Below are 20,586 nucleotides of genomic sequence, written 5' to 3'. Positions count from 1 at the left end.
TGAATGGGAATTGTGCCTGACTCTCAGGTGATTGAGAACTCGGAGGGCCTCTTGCTTCTTGCAGTTGCAGTTTCTTTGTTGCTTTTTCTTTATAGTTGCATGTCCATGATGGGGCACCTTCCCACTGATGATTGCCTTACTATTTTAGTTACTTCCTAGGCTCTTTCCTTTTCCTTATCTGGGTCTTCAGGTATCTTTGCTAGTGTGAGATAATTTAAACCTAGTCTACATCCTGGGAAACGCTGCTGCCCTGGAGGTTTTAACTTGTTCTCGACGACTGAATACTTGAAAAATCACTGGCTCTTATGGGTTTGAGGCCAGGAGAAATAACTAAATAATTACTAACCTTGCTCCATTCAAGCGAGCCCACTCCACTCAGTCTTGAGCTTAGCAGCACAATGGGTAATGGCTCCATATTGAATATCTTATCCACAATAGGTCTGTTACTCTTAAGCTGTGATAAGAATGGGATTGAGCCTACTTGACTATACAAACAAAATTATTTTTGAGTGAAAATGTTAATGTCATAATTTTCATCTTTTTGTTATATCTTCCATTGTTTTCTTCACGTATCTCCAGTTCAGTTAGCAACACTAGATTGCTGTATTGCTTTGGTGATGCTTGTACTATTTTTCTATAAGTTTTGGTTAGTTAATGATATTGAGTTTTATGGAGTTTCATCTAAATATAGCAGTGAATTAGTTAAACTAGGTGTCTGTGGTTTATTAGAAATGTATCCCCAAGGAAGATAACATTATGTAGGTAAATGATTTAACTTAGTTTCTGTAAGCATGGCTTGTTTATTTCTTAAACTTGTTCTCGAGATGGTTGTCCTCTGCTTACCAAGGTTCCCATTATGCATTTAGAATAAAGTGCATCAATTCTGCAGCAGAACCTGCTCAGACGACTATAAGAAGCTGCATTGCATAGTTACATATTGCGAGTACTGTCAAGAGGAGAAGACTCTTCATGAAACAGTAAATTTCTCTGGCGTTAAGAGACCCTTCTGTAGTGAAGGCAAGTGTATATACAGTGTTGTTCATAACGTATTAATATTTAATATTCTTTTGCCAAATTATTTTCAAACTATTAAGTGTACATGTCCAAAAGAGCTGTACAATTTTAGTGTAGCTGAACATAACAAATTGAGTTTGCTTTTCTGTTGACTTGTTTTGTAAAAAATTTGGTAACATGCTTACCATTTCTGGGAAGTTTCTGTAATAAAATCAAATCATTATCATACCATGTCATTTTTAAACATACAAATTGTGACCCAAAAAATGACTTTTCCAAGTGGACAAGAATTCTTTTTTATTGGATCCATTTTTCTGTCTAGCATACTGCCTAGCCTACAGAAGTTTTCAATATACCAGAAAGTAAACTACCTGTGGCATTCCTAACTGGAGAAATACTCAGGTTTTCAATTTGGGATGCCAGAGAAACATTGACTTTTGAAATTCTCTTTCCTCTCACACTTCTGCCCTGGCGTCCAGCAGCAGATTATAGCAATGGACTTCAGTCCTTACTCCAATTCTCCAGAGATAGGAACCATGATCGTCACTATGGGTTTTGGGCTCTTGTGCTTATTACTTTTCCCCAAATGTCACATTCTTGCTTGAAGTTGGCTTTCACTTTCTATTCTTTCTTTGGTCCCAAACACTGAACTCCCAGCTTTCCTATCTGCTATCCTCACCTATTATTTTCCAGTTAGTTATTTTTTTTCTTTTCCTGGATCCACTTTTTCTAAGGATTTCTATTGCTAGTTAGGGCCAAGGAAAAGATTGGAGCTTCTTTTTGGCCAGAACCACCATCTCACTGTAATTTGCAAAAATGATTAACACAAACGGACAGTGGAGAAGCACTTGCTATATGTTCTTTAGGCCTTTGAGAAAACATGGAGTTATTCCTTTGTCCACATAAATGCGAATCTATAAGAAAGGTGATATTGTAAACATCAAGGGGATGGTCATTGTTCAAAAAGGAATGCCCCACATATGTTACCATGGCAGAACTACAAGAGCCTACGTCACCCAGCATATGATGGGCATTGTTGTAAGATTCTTGCCAAGAGAATGTATGTATTGAGTATATTAAACACTCTTAGGAGCTGAGATAGCTTCCTGATATGTGTGAAGGGAAATGATCAGAAAAAGAAGGAAACCAAAGAGAAAGGTTCAATAGAAGCGTCACCCTGCTCCACCCAGAGAAGCACATTTTGTGAGAACCAATGGAAAGAAGCCTGAGCTGCTGGAACCCACTATGAAGCCATGGCATGATAAGTGTAAAAACGTAAAAGACTTCTGTATTGTTTAAAAGAAACACACAGTTTGAAAATCCTAAATTCCAGCAGTAGGGATGACAGCAGTACCAAAAGATTGCCAGTTTTTTCAGTATTATACATTTTACATAGAAGTTTGTATATGTAAGAGAGGACTGCTTATAAAACAAAGTATTCCAATTTTATAGGTTTATTTGGCACAGTTCATCTGGAATGAAAGGGTACTATGTTTATTGTTAAGATCACAGCTATGATGAAAAATGACAGTGTTTCATTGAAAAGATTGATTCGGAATTAATATAACCCTTTTTACACCTGAATTTTTGTGCAGTGACATTCTTAGTAATTCCTAAATCTGAATGTATTGCAATTAATGGCTAACATACATACTGGTGATCTTGTTCCCTTGGGATTATCTGGATTTTACTAAAATGAACAGATAAGTAGCAGCAAGTAGATATTTGGTGTTTAAGAACATAATTTTCAATCAGAGGGATGTAATCAGAGGGACATAATCACTGTAGATGGGCAATAAAAGCTTAAAAAAAGGATTTGTGTCTTTTTCCTGTTTAATGTATTCTTTTTGCTTTTAACTGCATCTAATTTTCTATTGGAATCTGCCAGAAATAATGAAACATACCATCTGGTATTACTGTCAAAATCTTGTTAGAAAAATGAAGCTAATAAGGTGAAATATTAAAAATAATTGTAAATATAGTTCAGAGTAAAAAGTTATAGATTAATTGCTAAATAAATTATATAAGAATAATTAATTGCCAAAAATATTATATATAAAACATTTGCAATTTAAGTTTACAGTTTGGAAAGATTTAAAGCTAGGTTGATGAGAACAGAGTTTGTGGAGGATTTCAGTAGATAAGGAGTGGAAGGTCATTCTTATGTGGCACAACATGAGTCAAGTACAGAAGATTATTTAATCCGCAGATATAAATAAGATTGATATGTAAAAAATAAAGTAATGCATTTACATAGTAGGTAAAATAAATATTTTACTGAAGGAATGGAATAAAAAAATGTTTTCGCTTTACAACTCAATAAATCAGTTTTACATCCCTGACGGTCTTTGTAGGGTGGCAGACAAAAAGCCTAGAAAATTCCACTAAAGTGCCCACTTACCTGAATTATATCTTTAAGTTTGCTTTTGAGTGAAAATGTTAGTCATAATTCTCATCTTTTACTTGCAGTAGTCTACTCTATTTCATTTACTAAAATGCCAATTTATGGGGAGTTTATGATACTTAATAGAGCCTATAAATCAGTTCTGAGACATTTCTAGATTTGAATGTCTTAGAATATTAATAATTTGAACCCACATGGTATCCAACATAATATTCCATGTCTTGTTTGAATTTTTACAGGTTGGTGTTAATCACAGGAGATTTCATAATTTTGACCAGGAGAGAAAAAGGACTTTATATGTGAATTTATAGAAAAATTTTAAAGCTAATGACGTATTTTCCATAAGCTCTTTCTCGCTCTCAAAAGTAGCTTTTAATGACCTATATACCATAAGCTCGTTCTCACTTTCAAAAGTAGTAGTTTTTTTTTTTTTTAATATTAAAACTTTTATTTTTCAGGCTGCAAACTGTTGTACAAACAGGATTTTGCAAGACGTTTAGGATTGAGATGTGTTACTTGCAACTATTGCTCTCAACTGTGTAAGAAGGGAGCAACTAAAGAATTGGATGGTGTCATAAGAGATTTTTGTAGTGAGGACTGCTGTAAAAAATTTCAGGATTGGTACTACAAGGCAAGTAATTAAAAATTTTTATGGCAATCATGACTTTAACCATTCTTTCAGAAAACACTGTAGTTATTACCATGATAAATATGGTAACTTACTTATTTTTTAAAAATGTACACATATTGAGCTTAGCCCAGATTATACAATTCATTAAAATTTTTGTCATTTGTAGTTTGTTCTTTATACCAAAGTAGCATTTTTACTTGTTTTATAACTTTGGCATTATTTAAAACTAGGATATACCTGTATTTTCAGTAGTGAAGCTCAACAAAATGGATTACTCTAAAATTTGTTGTCTTTATTTTACTAAATAGAAATATTTTTGGTGACTGCTTAATAATCAGTGTTGAACATTATTAGGTAATTGTTTTGGATACTTACAGTGTGTTTTACAACAGATTGTTCTCTTTTGCCTTTTAATTGTGGGTCTTTGGAGAATTTCAAATGGAAAGGATACTATGAATTTTTCCTGTTTTCTTTTGTATTATAATTAAAATAGAGAAATCTATTGGTTTCTTTTCTTTTTTGGGAAGCAAATAAATGTTTGGCAAAAGACCACACTGTTCTACATGTTGCCATTTGTTACATTTTGCTATTTTAAAGGATAAGTGTACCTAATATTTTTATTTTATGCAGTGTTTAATGATTAAATTTCAGTGAGGTGGTGCATTTCAGAATATATAAGAATATGTTACTGAAATAACCACGGATAATTATCTATTTTTTAAAAATGTATTTTTATTGATTTCAGAGAGGAAAGAAGCGAGAGAGAGAAACATCAATGATGAGAATCACTGATTGGCTGCCTCCTGCATGCCCCCTACTGGGGATCAGGGCTGAAACCTGGGCATATCCCTTGACCTGGAATCAAACCGTAACCTCCTGATTCTTAGGTGGACGCTCAACCACTGAGCCACACCAGATGGGTTATCTGTTTATGTTTAATGTCAGTATTCTATACATTAAATTTTTATTGTTCCTGATAAATCCAACACATATTTGGGTAATATGCACAGTAGCATTATTACATATTGTACTAAATTGAGTGTTTTGTCATATGGCAGCAATTTGTAAAGCAAGTAACAATGATTATTTTTCTATAAAACCAATAGGAATACAACCTTAGAAATGAAAACGGAGTTGTCCCTCTTGCTTCATTATTGGCTTCTCCAGAGGCAGCCAGTAGGACAGTCAAAGAATAACTTTCTTCTTAGTGCTTTCTACTTGAATCAGACTGTTTTCCTTCACCTTTCCTGAGTCCCTTCTATTTACTACTCCCTTCTACTCTCTGTCATCTTGAAAATGTGGTTGAGTCCCAATCAAATTATGATTTTTTGACCTTTCTTCTTCCACCCTTTTAATATAAGAACTCAAAAATTTAGGTTTTAGTTTATTTAATAGTGTGACCCTTATTAGTCAATCCAACTTTTATTAGAAAAATGATTCCCTCCCCCCAAATGGTGCGTCATCAAGGAATCTTAGAAAACTGTAACTAGCCAATCAAGTTGTCAGCTCATCTTTAGTCATGAGCATTTGCTGCCTAAATAGAGGAACACACATTGAATTTTCATTTTCTGTTATCTTTGTGCTTCAGTTTGAGAGATATCTAGAATATAGATAACTCTACATTTTTATTTATTTTATTTTAAATATTCAATACTAGAGGCCTGTGCACAAAATTCATGCACAGGGGGACAGGGTCCCTCAGCCGGGCCTGCACTCTCTCCAATCTGGGACCCTTCGGGGGATGTCCAACTGCCTCTCGCAGTCCGGGACCGCTGGCTCCTAACTGCCTGCCTGTCTGATTGCCCCCTAACCCCTCTGCCTGCCTGTCTGATCGCCCCTAACCACCTCTGCCTGCCTGCCTGATTGCCCCTAACTGCTCCTCTACCGGCCTGATCACCCTTAACTGCTCCCCTGTTGGCCTGATCGCCCCTAACTGCCTCTGCCTCGCCCCACACCCGGGACCCAGGATTCCCTCCTCCAGCCAGTCTCAGGCACCCTGGACCTGGGCTTCCCTCCCTCTGGCTGGCTGCAGGCACCCAGGACCCGGGCCAGCTTCGCCCGAGCATGTCGCAGCTGCTGGGGACCGTGGGTGGGCGGCTTCGCCTGGGACGCAGCCGTAGGCACCCAGGACGGCGGGGCATGCGACTTGGCCCTCTCCTGGGTCGCTGGTGCAGGTGCTGGCGCCTGGAACCGTGGGGCGGGCGGCTTGTCCCTCTCCCAGGCTGCAGGTGCAGGCGCAGCCGCTGGCGCCTGGTACCACGGGGTGAGCGGCTTGTCCCTCTCCTGGGCCGCAGCCTGGCTGGTTTCCATTCCTCTCTTGCGAGCTCATTTGTGCCTGGTTGGTCCCCATTCCTCTCTCCCCAGTTTTGAGTGTCTGAGCTGTGAGTGTGTGATGACAATTTGCATATTAGTTCTTTATTATATAGGATACTTCTAAAATTTCTGCTATGTTTCTTTGTCCCCCCCTCCCCCCCAACAAGACATTTTGAATGATCTGGTCTATATAATGGTTTGGTTTTGGGTTAAAATAGTGGTTTATTGTATACTGTCTCTTCTAGATTGGAATAGAAAATCTGTTGAAATCATGTAACCAAAATATACTGAGAATAAAATTGTATGTCTTCTCCCAGATTATTCTTTAGAAGAAAGTAGATTTAACTTTTCCTCAAAGTAATTGTTCCCAGGCATATTATGAAACCAGGTGGGAGCATAGTCCTTTTGTTCTCTTAAGTTTAAAGTTTTTGGAGAAAAAGGATTTGGTGTTGTTATTAAATAATACCTAGGAGGTTGATATGTAGTGAAGATAGATCAAAATAAATAAAACTGTGTTTATTTTTTAGAAGGATGGAGATTTTACTTTTTCTCAAAGTAACTGTTTCGAAGAATACTACACAGTATTAAGAGAACTAATAAGCTTTTCTTAAACTTTTACTTCAAATTAAAGTTTGTTTGTTTTTTAACACAGATTTTGCTTTGTTTCACAAACTAGTAAGTGGTGGCAATACTAAATTCTTAAATGTGGAGGTCCTGTAATGTTTTACCAGTGCAAAAGTATTTTTTTCTTTTTCGTCTGAACTGCTAAAAATATTGATCTCCCTCCCCCTCCAGTACAATTATTCTTTGTTTTTGAAGTTACTTTTAGAAGGGGACTATCTAATATTCTTGCTTTAATATTGTGCTTTTTGAGTAACTGAATAATTCTTATTAATGCTTTGCATTAACCAATCACCTACTCTTTTATCACTTCATTTTAAAAAATGAATCACCCTATTGTATTCAGAAGATATACTGGGGAGTCATAAAGAATTTTTTTAAAATGACTATAAAACCCTCTATTTTATTTATGTTCATGGTTTACTTCCCCTGCCCCCTGTAAAACTAGGTTTGATTTTTATAATGGGGAACAGTGGATGTATATATATCAACGAAAAACCAGGCAGTTGAAACTGTCCAGTAAATGTAAAATATTACATCATTATAGTATAGGTTGAATGAACTTTTGTTATTGAAGAGATTCCTGTAGTAGCTGAGAGGTTGGATTAAGGTTTTATAATTAAGAGTTAGTACCTGCCTATTATTTAGATTGTTTGAATCTGTGACTGTCAAGCCCCCAACCCCCAAATGTCATATAGTCCCTGGTTTTCCACAGTGACAGGAAAACCACTAACTAAAGAAAATACTTTTAAAAAGTATTTTTAAAAAATATATTTTTATATTGATTTCAGAGAGGGAGAGGAAGAGAGAGATAGAAACATCAATGATAAGAGGGAATCATGGATTGGCTGCCTCCTGCACGCCCCCTACTGGGAACTGAGCTCACAACCCGGGCATGTGCCCTTGGCCGCAATTGAACCTGGGACCCTTGAGTCCTCAGGTTGACCCTCTGTACACTGAGCCAAACCGGCTAGGGCTAAAAAGTATTTTTTAAACAAGAGAGCTAAGTCACACTTTAGTTTTTGTGCTATAGAAATGTATTTCTCTTGTGATTGGGAGATAGTGGTGTTGATGTTGGTAAGGAATGGTCATTAGTGATGTTTTCAAATTAGTCATTCTAGTTTTAGTTCAGTTCCAAACACAATACCTGGAGTGTGCATGAATGAATGTAAAAGAACAAAACAAGAACAAAAAGAGGTTCACCACTTTTGAATTTTTTATTATGGCATTAAATTTGGAATTAGTATTGAGTTCTGTTGTTATTCTTTTATCCTGAGAAAATATATACCAATTTTATTTCCCTTTGCAAATTGTCATTAATCTTGCTCCTTTTATTTTCTTTGGATAGAATCACCTAAATTTGTTTTGAACCTTCTGGAAGAAAGGGGCTTCAAGTATTGTTATTATAAAATCCAACTGTCTATAATTAACAAAAGAATGAAGTGATTTAATTGCTGAGATTCTTTGGGTGGAATGTTCTTGGGCCTCTGATATTCTAAATTATTGTGTAAATGGCAATATTATCATACATTAATGTTGCTAGAGAATCTAATTTCTCCATCGCTAGAGGAGTAGTGTTCTTTGGGTGCTGCTTGAATGAGTACTTCTGGAAGCTCCCACAGGAGGATGAGATGTGGTAAAGGCTTTATTTTCATGGAGTTACATTCCTCGGTAAAGTCCCATGTCCCTTAACCCATTCCTGAAAAAGCTGCACCTGGGGCATTAGTAGAGCTGCTAGAAGCAAAGCCAGTGTCCAGAGTTTCCGTTCCATTGTGAAGTTGAGTCCCGCAGAGCATCAGGCTAGATTAACTCCATTAGTCCATTGTGTGGGTCCCACATGGTCATGATCCACGTGGGTGAGTGTGAGCCCCACAAGCCAGGAGTCAGGCTTGAGCAGCAAGGGAGCCAAGAGTGTTAAGAGGGCAAGAGAGTGAACTCTCTTTGTTAAGGAGTTTAAATAACAAATTTTCTTACTCTTGCAGTGGCTACACCTATTCTGGGCACAGTCTTCATTCCAGGTGTAACTTACAGATAAGCATTCTGCCACATCACCCAGACCTTATTGGGCATGTGGCTATTGTCCAGTCCCTTCCCCAGTTAACACCTGGAGAGTGTTAACTCCAGTTTCTTGGCAAAGATGTATAAAGGGCATGATTCTCGCCTTTACTCCTTTCCTGTTAATAATAACCAGGTTATTAGCAGTATCAATTATCCCCTGAAAAAAATGAAACCTTTTGTAATCTTACAAAGGAGAACTTTGTGAAGGATATCACTAAGAGTCAATGAAATACTTGGAGTGTTTTATACAAATTGATTTGGCTTTTAGATGTTACATTGAGAACCTTCCTGCAGCATTTTACATTAGGATTTTGATTCTCTGGTTATTCACATTAACTCATTTTGTCTTTCCGTTGTCTTTATTTTTTTATTATTTTCAAATTTAAATTTAATTTATTTATTTTTAATCCTCACCTGAGGATATTTTTCCATTGATTTTTTTTGAAGTGTAAACAATACTAATCTATCTATACTTGTCTTTATTAATTTTTTTTTTTATTGTTGAAAGTATTACGTATGTCTCCTTTTTTCCCCATTGACCTCTCCCCGGCCACTACCCCCTCTTTCGCCCGCCCAGCACAAGCCTCCACCGCCCCAGTGTCCGTGTCCATTGGTTATGCTAATATGTATGCATAGAAGTCCTTTGGTTGATCTTTTACATCCTCCCACCTCCCTTGCTTTCCCTCTGAAGTTTGACAGTCTGTTTGGTGCTTCTCTGTTTCTGGATTTATTTTTGTTCATCACTCTATGTTGTTCATCATATTCCACATATGAGTGAGATCATGTGATATTCATCTTTCTCTGACTGGCTTATTTTGCTTAGCATAATGCTCTCCAGGTCCATCCATGCTGTTGGATATGGTAAAAGTTCCTTCTTTTTTATATCAGCGTAGTATTCCATTGTGTAGATGTATCACCACACCACTTTTTAGTCCACTCATCTGCTGATGGGCACTTAGGCTGTTTCCAAATCTTAGCTATTGTAAATTGTATTGCTGTGAACATAGGGGTGCATATATCCTTTCTGATGGGTGTTTCTGATTTCGTGGGATATAGTCCTAGAAGTGGGATCACTGGGTCAAATGGGAGTTCCATTTTTAATTTTTTGAGGAAACTCCATACTGTTTTCCACTGTGGCTGCACTAGTCTGCATTCCCACCAGCTGTGCATGAGGGTCGCTTTTTCTCCACATTCTCTCCAGCACTTGTCGTTTGTTGATTTGTTGATGATAGCCATTCTGACAGGTGTGAGATGGTACTGCATTGTCGTTTTGATTTGCATCTTTGTTTTTTTTTTTTTAATTTTTAATTTATTTTTTTTTTATTTTATTTTATTTTTTTTTATTGCTTAAAGTATTACAAAGGGTATTACATATGTGTCCATTTTTTCCCCCCGCCCTAGACAGTCCCCTAGCCTCCCCTATCACCCAGTGTCTTATGTCCATTGGTTATGCTTATATGCATGCATACAAGTCCTTTAGTTGATCTCTTACCCCCCTACCTCCTGCCCCCCAACCCTCCCCGGCCTTCCCGCTGCAGTTTGACAATCTGTTTGAGGCAGCTCTGCCTCTGTATCTATTATTGTTCAAAAGTTTATAATGGTCTCTATTGTCCATGAATGAGTGAGATCATGTGGTATTTTTCCTTTATTGACTGGCTTATTTCACTTAGCATAATGCTCTCCAGTTCCATCCATGACATTGCAAATGGTAAGAGTTCCTTCCTTTTTACAGCAGCATAGTATTCCATCGTGTAGATGTACCACAGTTTTCTAATCCATTCATCTACTGATGGGCACTTAGGCTGTTTCCAGATCTTAGCTATGGTGAATTGTGCTGCTATGAACATAGGGGTGCATATATCCTTTCTGATTGGTGTTTCTGGTTTCTTGGGATATATTCCTAGAAGTGGGATCACAGGGTCAAATGGGAGTTCCATTTTCAGTTTTTTAAGGAAACTCCATACTGTCTTCCATAGTGGCTGCACCAGTCTGCATTCCCACCAGCAGTGCACAAGTGTTCCTTTTTCTCCACATCCTCTCCAGCACTTGTCGTTTATTGATTTGTTGATGATAGCCAGTCTGACAGGTGTGAGATGGTACCTCATTGCTGTTTTGATTTGCATCTCTCGGATGATTAGTGACTTTGAGCATGTTTTTATATGTCTCTTGGCTTTCTGAATGTCCTCTTTTGAAAGGTGTCTATTTAGGTCCTTTGCCCATTTTTTGATTGGATTGTTTATCTTCCTTTTGTTAAGTTGTATGAGTTCCCTATAAATTTTGGAGATTAGGCCCTTATCAGATATGTCATTGGCAAATATGTTTTCCCACACAGTGGGTTTTCTCGTTGTTTTGTTGATGGTTTCTTTTGCTGTGCAGAAGCTTTTTATTGATTTGCATCTTTGGATGATTAGTGATTTTGAGCATGTTTTCATGTGTCTCTTGACCTGTATGTCTTCTTTCGAAAAGTGTCTATTTAGGTCCTTTGCCCATTTTTTTGATTGGATTGTTTATTTTCCTTTTGTTAAGTTGTATGAGTTTCCTGTAAATTTTGGAGATTAAACCCTTATCAGAGATAACATTAGCAAATATGTTCTCCCATGCAGTGGGCTTTCTTATTGTTTTGTTGACGGTTTCTTTTGCTGTGCAGAAGCTTTTTATTTTGAAGTAGTTCCATTTGTTTATTTTCTCCTTAGTTTCCATTTCCCTAGGAGCTGTATCGGTAAAGATATTGCTACAACATATGTCTGATACTTTGCTGCCTATGGATTCTTCTATGATTTTTATGGTTTCCCATCTTATGTTTAAGTCCTTTATCCATTTTGAGTTTATTCTTGTGTATGGGGTAAGTTGGTGGTCTAGTTTCATTTTTTTGCATGTATCTGACCAATTTTCACAACACCATTTATTGAAGAGACTATCTTGACTCCATTGTATGCTGTTGCCCTCTTTGTCAAATGTTAATTGAGCATAATGGTTTGGGTTGATTTCTGGGTTCTCTGTTCAGATCCATTGGTCTACTATATACAGTGAGTGGCCACATTATTATGACCACCTGACATTTGCAGGCAAATTAGCCGTACACTGCATCGTATGGGATATGGAAGCCGAAGACCTGTTTGAACACCTTTGCTGTGTGCAGTTACCAAGATAAAACGGCTCCAATTCGCACAGGATCACAAGGATTGGACAGCCGAGCATTGGAAAAAAGTCATGTGTCTGATGAATCACGTTTCCAGTTGCATCATGCAGATGGCAGAGTGAGAATTTGGCGGAAACAGCATGAAAGCATGCACCCCACATGCATGAGTACAACCCTTCAAGCTGGTGGGGGCAGTGTTATGGTTTGGGGCATGTTTTCCTGGCATGATGTGGGCCCTTTAATTCATGTGGAACAACGTCTGAATAGCACAACATACCTAAGTATCGATGCTGATCAAGTTCATCCTATCATGTTGATGGCGTATCCCAATAGAGATGGCTTCTTCCAACAAGACAATGCGCCATGCCACGGTGCTCGTATTGTGCATGAGTGGCTTCAAGAACATGAGAGAGACTTTACCTTGCTTAGAAGTGGCCCCCACGATCACCAGGTCTCAGTCCAATTGAGCATTTGTGGGACGAAGTTAAAAAAGCCATCAGGCAGCTGGTTCCACAACCATCAAATCTCACAGAACTGAACAGTGCTATTCATCAGGCATGGTGTCAGATTCCTCGCATCACCTTTCAACATCTCGTGGAGTCAATGCCAAGAAGAATCGCCGCAGTATTGAAGGCAAAAGGTGGCCCAACGGAGTACTGATGGGGTGGTCATAATAATTTGTCCACTCAGAGAGTGTGTGTGTGTGTGTGTGTGTGTGTGTGTGTGTGTGTGTGTGTTTGAAGTGAGCAAGGTATTGAGAACGTGTTTGAAGAAATAATGACAGAAAACTACTGTAACCTGGTGAAGGAAAAAGTCACACAAATTCAAGAGGCACAGAGAACCCCAAGAAAGAAGAACCCAAACAGGCCCATTCGCAGACACATAATTAAAATGCCAAAAATTAAAGACAGAATCTTAAAGGCACCAAGAGAAAAGCAAATTGTTACCTATAATGGTGCTCTCAGAAGGCTGTCAGCTGATTTCTCATCAGGAACTCTACAAAAGAGAAAGACATGAAGTATCTAAGATAATGAAAAGCAAGGATTTAAACCAAAATCACTATATCTATCAAGGCTATCATTCAAAATAGATGGTGAAATAAAGATCTTCCCAGACAAAAGAGGCTAAAGGAGTTTATCACCATGAAACAAGCACTGCAAGAAATGCTAAAGGGACTGCTATAATGAGAAGAAGAAATACAGAGAGCTAAAAACCTAGGCATACAGAATTAAAATGGCAATAAATAAGTACATGTCAATAATAACTTTACATGTAAATGCTCCAAGCAAAAGACTTAGGATAACTGGATGGATAAGAAAACATGACCCATATATATATATATATATATATATATATATATATATATATATATTGTCTACAAGAGACCCACCTCAGAACAAAATACTCATACAGGATGAGAGTCTCAGTTTCCCTAATACTCCTGCCTTGGAATCCTTTAACAGAGGGACCTGGAGAGTATTATGCTAAGTGAGATAAGCCATTCAGAGAAAGGCAAGTATCACATGATCTCACTCATATGTGGAATTTCAGGAACAAAATAAGCTGATGAACAAAATTGATCCAGAGACATAGAAGCATAAAACAGATTGTGGAATCTCAGAGGGAAGGTCTGGCGGGTGGGTGGATGGGAGTGTTCAGCCAAAAAACTTGTATGCATGTATGCGTAACCCATGCATTCAGACAATAGGTTTGTGAAGGCCTGGTCAAGGTTGGGGGGGCTGGAGGGGGAAGGGGTGGAGGTATAGTAGGGGTCAGTGGGGGAAAAAAGGGGACATATGTAATAAATAAAGATTTATTGTAATAAAAAATTTAACAAAATGAAAATGGGCAAAAGCTTGGTAAAATGGGATCACTAAAAAATATAAAAATCTGTGTTTAGATTATTCACCATCATAAAGTTTAAGTTTTTATGTATGAATTTTAATTGGTTTTATTTTGCGTGTTAAATTATAGACTATTTTGGGGTGATTGTTTTCCTAGATGTAGGTCATATTAGTTGTCTTAAAATATAATTTTTTTTTAATTATTTAAACATTGAGTGTTTTAAAACATGAACTTAAAGTTCTTATTAAAATTAAACCAGTGTATTTATTAAAGCTCTTCAAATTTATTATATTAAACTCTTGAGAAACAAAAATACTTCAAGGCAATATCCATGATTTTCTCATCAGAAAGCTTACTTCAAAATTTATCTGGTCTTGTGCAACTTCTTTAAATTGATTTATTATCTGTTCACTAATCAGAGATTTCAATGTATTATGATTTTATATTTATGTCCCTCAAAATTTATGTCCAGTATATTTATGCCCCTCAAAATTATTTTAAAATATTAATATATATTGTACCAATTTGGTTTACTATTTTCACTCATTTTGGTTATCATATCTTTGTAATTCTGGTCTTTGACTTCTGGTAAGTGTAGAAAAGGATTTTGACAATGAGGAAAATGGCTACCTTTTTTTTTCACTTTTATTGTGGATATTTATGATTTATATTATAGTTTTATTTTTTCTTCATTAAACATTGTTTTATCACATTTGGCAACAATTACTGATAAAGTTTTAGAAATCTTTTAAAATACATACATGACTTTTTAAAACTTGTATTTCATATCTCTGGTACCTCCCTTTTTTTTCTTTATTAAGGCTGCAAGGTGTGACTGTTGTAAATCCCAAGGAACTCTCAAAGAGCGCGTGCAGTGGCGTGGGGAAATGAAGCATTTCTGTGACCAGCATTGCTTATTGCGCTTCTACTGCCAGCAGAACGAGCCTAACATGACGACTCAGAAAGGACCTGAAAACTTGCATTACGGTATGTCATAACTTAGAGTGTGGTGCAACTTGAAAAACCTGTACAGTAATCTTTAGTTTTACGGATCTGAATTCAAAGCACATAATAATAAATGAATAGTTAATTTTGGAGATAGTTTAACAGCAACTTCCATAGTTTCTCTGTGTGGAAGTGTCCTATATGATGTATTTCTTTTTATTTAATTTTCTTTTAAATTTTTAATGTTAGTTGAAGAAATATAGTCTAGTTGGGGTTGCAGAGAAGCTAAACAGAATTATAACAAAAAATTATACAAGATTCATCTACCTATTATATGTCACCTGAAATTTGAAATGAAATTCATTTGTAGCAAATTGTATGAGCCTCAGGGTAGATTGGGAGGAGCAACAAAAGCCTTTTAGGAGCTGTGCATATCTTAAGAGTTAAATCTCAAAGGGACTGTTATTTCCAAAGTTGTGTGTGGTTTTCTGCGGGGACAAAATGGGTCAAGAATTAACTCCACTTATTTAGCTCTGTATTTCAGCTCTCAAATATAATACTCTTTACTAAAAATAGCTTAAAATATTTCTTTAGTAATTATTTTAAAACATGAAAATTTAATGACAAAAATAGATTAGGAAATTCTGAAGAAAATGATATTTGTCTCATTTAAAATTTGTTTACATTTTTATTTTTTAGATCAGGGTTGTCAGATGTCCCGATCCAAAATGATGGTAAGTATTGCTTAAGTAAAGTGATAACTATTGATAAGGTTAAATGTGAGGATATAAAAAAATAATCGGTTCAATTTAATCTGATTGCAATAAGAAAAGATTCTTTACTTTCCTCTGTTAGGACAGTTGAAGTATTCAAATGAATTACCTAATACTAAAACAGGTACTTTCATACATGCTAAGGAATATAAAGGTGAATAATTATGACCCCTCCCCACTTCGTGAAGCACCCATGATAGATACATCTTTAAGACAGTAGCAAAAGATGTTTGAAATGATTGCCTGTGTCTGTTCTGGTAGCTGTAAGAAAGCTTCTAAACAGTTGAGTAGAAGATAGACTGGATGAAAAGGAATGATAATATGCAAAGGGCATGCATATTTGGCAAAACAGGTTTTTTTAGGTCCAAGCTTAAAGGGGAACCTGTGGTGGAATCCTGGGAAATAATGGTGAAAGGATGGGCTGGGCCAGATCATTAATGGCTTTGTGCATTTATTTCTGAAATAGGAATGTGAAGATCTATGTTGGAGCTAGGACTTGTGAATTTTTATTGATTTGAGATAGAGAGGGAGAAAGATGTGAAAGAGAAATATCGATCGGTTGCCTCCCACACCCACTCTGACTGAGGATTGAACCCAAAACCTAGGTATGTGCCCTGACCAGAATCAAACCCACAACCTTTTGATTTATGGGACGAGCCCTTGGCCAGGACTGAATTACCTGATTTTAATATCAGGAACTTTTATTTATGCTGAGGAACATGAAGGTGATCACTCCCTGTTTTGTTATCTTTGTGCAGCTATCAGGCAACTTCCCAACCTTATTTCAAATATGTAAGTGTTTTTTATATATTTTTTAATTTATTTGAGAGAGGTAGGGAGAAGGAGAGCAAGATGGAAACATCAATGATGAGAGGGAATCATCGATTGGCTGCTTCCTGCACACCCCCTACTGGGGATTGAGCCCACAACAAGGGCATGTGCCCTTGACTGGAATCGAACCTAGGAGCTTTCAGCCTGCATGACGCTCTATCCACTAAGCCAAACCAGCTAGGGGCCCATGGCACTTTCGAGGTCACTTGCAGACATGTGCAGAGCGATGAAAAATGTGACTTGTGTAAATGCATCCTCTGCCAGGTTGAACAAGGCGAGGCTTTACCTTCTTGTCTTTCTCATTCCATAGTACACCAGTGTCCTTTTCACAGTCTATGATTAGTGCATGTTTTTCATATTTTTGTGCTTTTTGTTGGTGATTTGGCTGTTTAAAAGTTCCTCTGATCATAGCACTGAAGTGCTGACTATTGGGCCTATTACCAAAATGCTGTGATATGCCTTTTGGAGGAGATTCCTGTGTTGTTAGTTGAGCTTCAGTCAGTTAGCTGTGAGTTGAGGGTTCATGAATCAACAATATGGTACACCCAGAGAGAGGAACAAGAAATTGATCAGTCTGTATAGGACTTTAGCAACTCCAAGTGCTAAAGTCAAGTCTATAGTGTATAGTGTGTGGTGAAGCTGTGGAAGAGGTGGAGTAGTGATGACTTGTGGGTTCATGAGCTTACACCTGATTTCAAAAGCATAGTGAGCATCACTGTTGTGAGACTTTAGCTCACATGTTACCTAGGGCAGGAAGATGTTAAATTCATTCTGCCTAGTGCTCTCTTAGCTCACACATCTTAAGACTATATGGCGTGAAACTGTTAAACAAGAGGCCAGGTGTGTTTTGCATATCAGGATGCTGTAGGAGAAGACCTATGTGTTATGAAGGAAAAGAGTTATATGGGCAAGCAGGTTTTCAGCACTGGTAAGACTGGCTGTTTTTACAAGGTCATTGGCAAATGAACCTATATAATACAAGTGACCTCCATCCAAAGCTCCTGATTTTAAATCATTCAGAGATTTTGCTATTGTGTGCCAGTGCCAAGGTTAATTTTAAGCACAAACCTTCACGGTGTACAGACCCCCACACACAGTCCATGAGCACTTCAAAGAGGAAAAGCTGAATTGTCTGCTATTAACTGGAGATGGGACCAAAAACGTTTGAAATATTTTCTGAGATTCTACAATTGTTTTATCCTAGAAGTTGAACACTACCTCTAAAATGAAAACCTTGCTTTCAAGGTATTATTATTGGATAATATATTTTGCCATGAAGAACTCAAAAATGCCCATTTTAATTTAGGTCTTTTTTGCCCCCAAACACTCTTTCTCACCCAACTCTTTGATCAGGGCATATTGAAATCGTTTTCAAGGCCCACTTCATGAGAGCTGGTGAGGAGGCTCTCAACACCAATAAGGAAAATACTATGATGGTCTTCTGGAAATCACTGTATGTGACATTATTGATTATGTTGGCACAGCCCAGTACAGCATCAGTATGCTTTTGTGAATAACTGTTTGGAAATTTGACCAGACTCTGTGTAAAAAATTTCAGTCTTTGAAGGTGTTACAGAAAATAAAAGAACAGTGTTAAAAACACAATGCCTATTATATACAAATAAGTGGAGAAGGCTTTGGGGACATGAAGGAAGAAGATGTGGAATAAGTTTTGACAGAGAAAGCAGTAAAGCCTACTAATGAAGACCTGGACAAGATGGCAAAAGAAGGCATCAGATTAAATGGTGAAAGTCAGCTTAAGACCCCCAACAGCAGCCAAAATATTAGAATGGAATTTTGACTTGGGAAAGGTTGTTAATGACACAGAAGCATGTGATCCTATGCCTGAGCAAAGCCTTTATTTGAAGTGCCACTGTATTTGCACCTTACATTAAGACACTTAAAAGATGTGATGTGAAAAGCCCGGCAGACAAGGTTTAGTTAAAATTTGAAGCCATTTTTGGAGAGAAAATTGCTGACATGGCAAGTTGCCAGAGCCCAGCTTCTGAGGTAGCTGTCACCCTGCCACCCTCATTGATGTCTTCCTTGTCTGCAGAATAAGCTCCATCACTTCTCCTTTGGTGACTGTGGGGCGTGCCAAGGTCAAGAGATCTCACCCCACAGTGCATTGCCTGGTATACATCCTGCAGCTCTGCCAACAGTAAGGTGCTAATGTTCTTATAAAAATTTAAATGCTGAGTCTCATTTACATCAGACCTGATTTACATCAGGTTTGTGTACATATGTACTCACATTAATGAGTGCAAGTACTAGTGTCCAGTATGTGTGTACTGCATGCATACATGTTTGTTGAGAGTTGATGACCGCTGGAGCAATTATACAACAACTAGGGGCCCAGTGCACAAATTTGTGCACCTTGAAAGAAACTGTGGGCTGCGAGGCTGCGATGGGCACAGGGGCGGGTCTTGGCCCATCCTCCATGCCCCTACTTGGCCCCTCCCACCGCGGCCCCCAGTCTCCTGTCTGCTGGCAGCCCCGCTCATGCCACTGCTGCTCCCATGTGCTGATGGCGCTGGCCCCACTTACACCCGCTGACAGCGCAGTGCAATTGGGGCCAGCGCCAGCAGTGGGTGCAAGTGGGGCCAGCACTGTCAGCAGGTACGAGCAGTGGCTGCTGCCCTGATCGCCCCTCAGCAGCAGGGAGACGTAAAGAAGCCCTGAGGGGGATCGGGGCCTGCAGCTGCCACTCACACTGGCTGATGGTGCTGAGCGATTCTGGCTGGTGCCGGGTGCCGGCAGTGGGTGTGAGTGGGGCTGGTGCTGGCAGCAGGTGCGAGTGCTAGGTGGGACCGCAGCACATGGGAGCAAAGCATTTTCAGTAACCACCAGAGGCTCACCCCAATGACAGCGACAGGCGCCCTGCCTTGGTCTGGCGCCCCGACTCACCTGCTCTACCATCCCGCTGCAGCCAACGCCTGCCATGTTCTGCACTCTGTCGCCTGCTTCTGATGCCCACTGTGTTCCACGTGCACCCCCTGGTGGTCAGCACACATCATAGCGACCAGTTGTTTGGTTCAGTTGTTCCGCCGTTTGGTCTATTTGCATATTAGGATTTTATATATGTAGATAGATGCTGTAATCATACTGTTAAAAAGAAATGCTGCATATTATGTATAAGAAATATGTATTATATAAAGTGTTTCAACAGAAACAAGATTATGTATTGATTTGTTAAAAATGTGACCAGATCCTGGCAGGAACCTACCCCTGTATTTCCTTTTAAAGCAAAGCTTCAGTGTTGATGGTGACTGTGTAAAACAGAACTACAAGTGAACTGAGTGTGTTAATATTCTATATGTTTTCCCCCTGTCATTGGGTGATATGGAGAGCACCTTATCTTTAGTTCCTTTTGCACAGAGCTTCAGCTAATTTTCAATTTTGTGTTTTTTCCCCAGTTGCAAATAATGCTACAGTGAACATAGTGAAAATATTTGAGAGACTATAAGTTTCTGAAATTACATTTTTTGTGACATGGGAAATACATGACTTAAAGTTTAGTAATATATTTGGTAATTTTTTAAATCATCTTCCTTATCCTTTCAAAGTTAGTAACATGTATAAGCTGCTTATCCAACAGAGGGAGCTAGAGTATCACGTCATAGACATACTAACTGCAGGAACTTTTTTCCTTCCTCAAATAAATTTAAGAGCCAAGTACTTTCAAAATTCTGACTCATAACCTTGGTTTTGTACCTAAAAATGAGGTGTGTTATTTTTTTTTAGGTTTTTTAAAATATATTTTTATTGATTTCAGAGAGGAAGGGGGAGGGAGAGAGAGAGAGAGAGAAATATCAATGATGAGAATCATTGATTGGCTGCTTCCTTCACGCCCCCTACTGGGGGTCGAGCCTGCAACCCAGGCACATGCCCTTGACCAGAATTGAACTTGGGACCCTTCAGTCTCTAGGCCAACACTCTATCCACTGAGCCAAACCGGCTAGGGCTTGTGTTACGCTTTTATTTATTTATTTATTTATTTATTTATTTATTT

General features: G+C 38.1%; 1 protein-coding gene across 17 annotated transcripts in view; it reads left to right on the top strand.

The window, feature by feature from the left end:
- Window positions 1-20,586, top strand: part of ZMYM2 (zinc finger MYM-type containing 2) — a 169,763-nt gene that overhangs the window by 106,591 nt on the left and 42,586 nt on the right. For 14 of the 17 annotated variants that reach the window (XR_009451299.1, XM_059684123.1, XM_059684125.1 and 11 more), the window contains 5 exons: window positions 867-1,017; window positions 3,877-4,049; window positions 14,847-15,012; window positions 15,670-15,704; window positions 18,631-18,735. Coding sequence is in view for 16 of the 17 variants with exons in the window: in XM_059684123.1 (XP_059540106.1) it covers window positions 867-1,017; window positions 3,877-4,049; window positions 14,847-15,012; window positions 15,670-15,704; window positions 18,631-18,735 (630 nt within the window). In the remaining variant the exon portion in view is untranslated. The remainder of the gene's footprint in view (window positions 1-866; window positions 1,018-3,876; window positions 4,050-14,846; window positions 15,013-15,669; window positions 15,705-18,630; window positions 18,736-20,586) is intronic. The other 3 variants (XM_059684119.1, XM_059684128.1, XM_059684131.1) reach the window with 2 other exon arrangements.

This window comes from Myotis daubentonii, chromosome 2, assembly GCF_963259705.1.
Source record: "Myotis daubentonii chromosome 2, mMyoDau2.1, whole genome shotgun sequence".
NCBI classification, from domain to species: domain Eukaryota; kingdom Metazoa; phylum Chordata; class Mammalia; order Chiroptera; family Vespertilionidae; genus Myotis; species Myotis daubentonii.
Note: the sequence above shows the minus strand (reverse complement) of the source record. Positions and strands in the feature narration are given on the sequence as shown.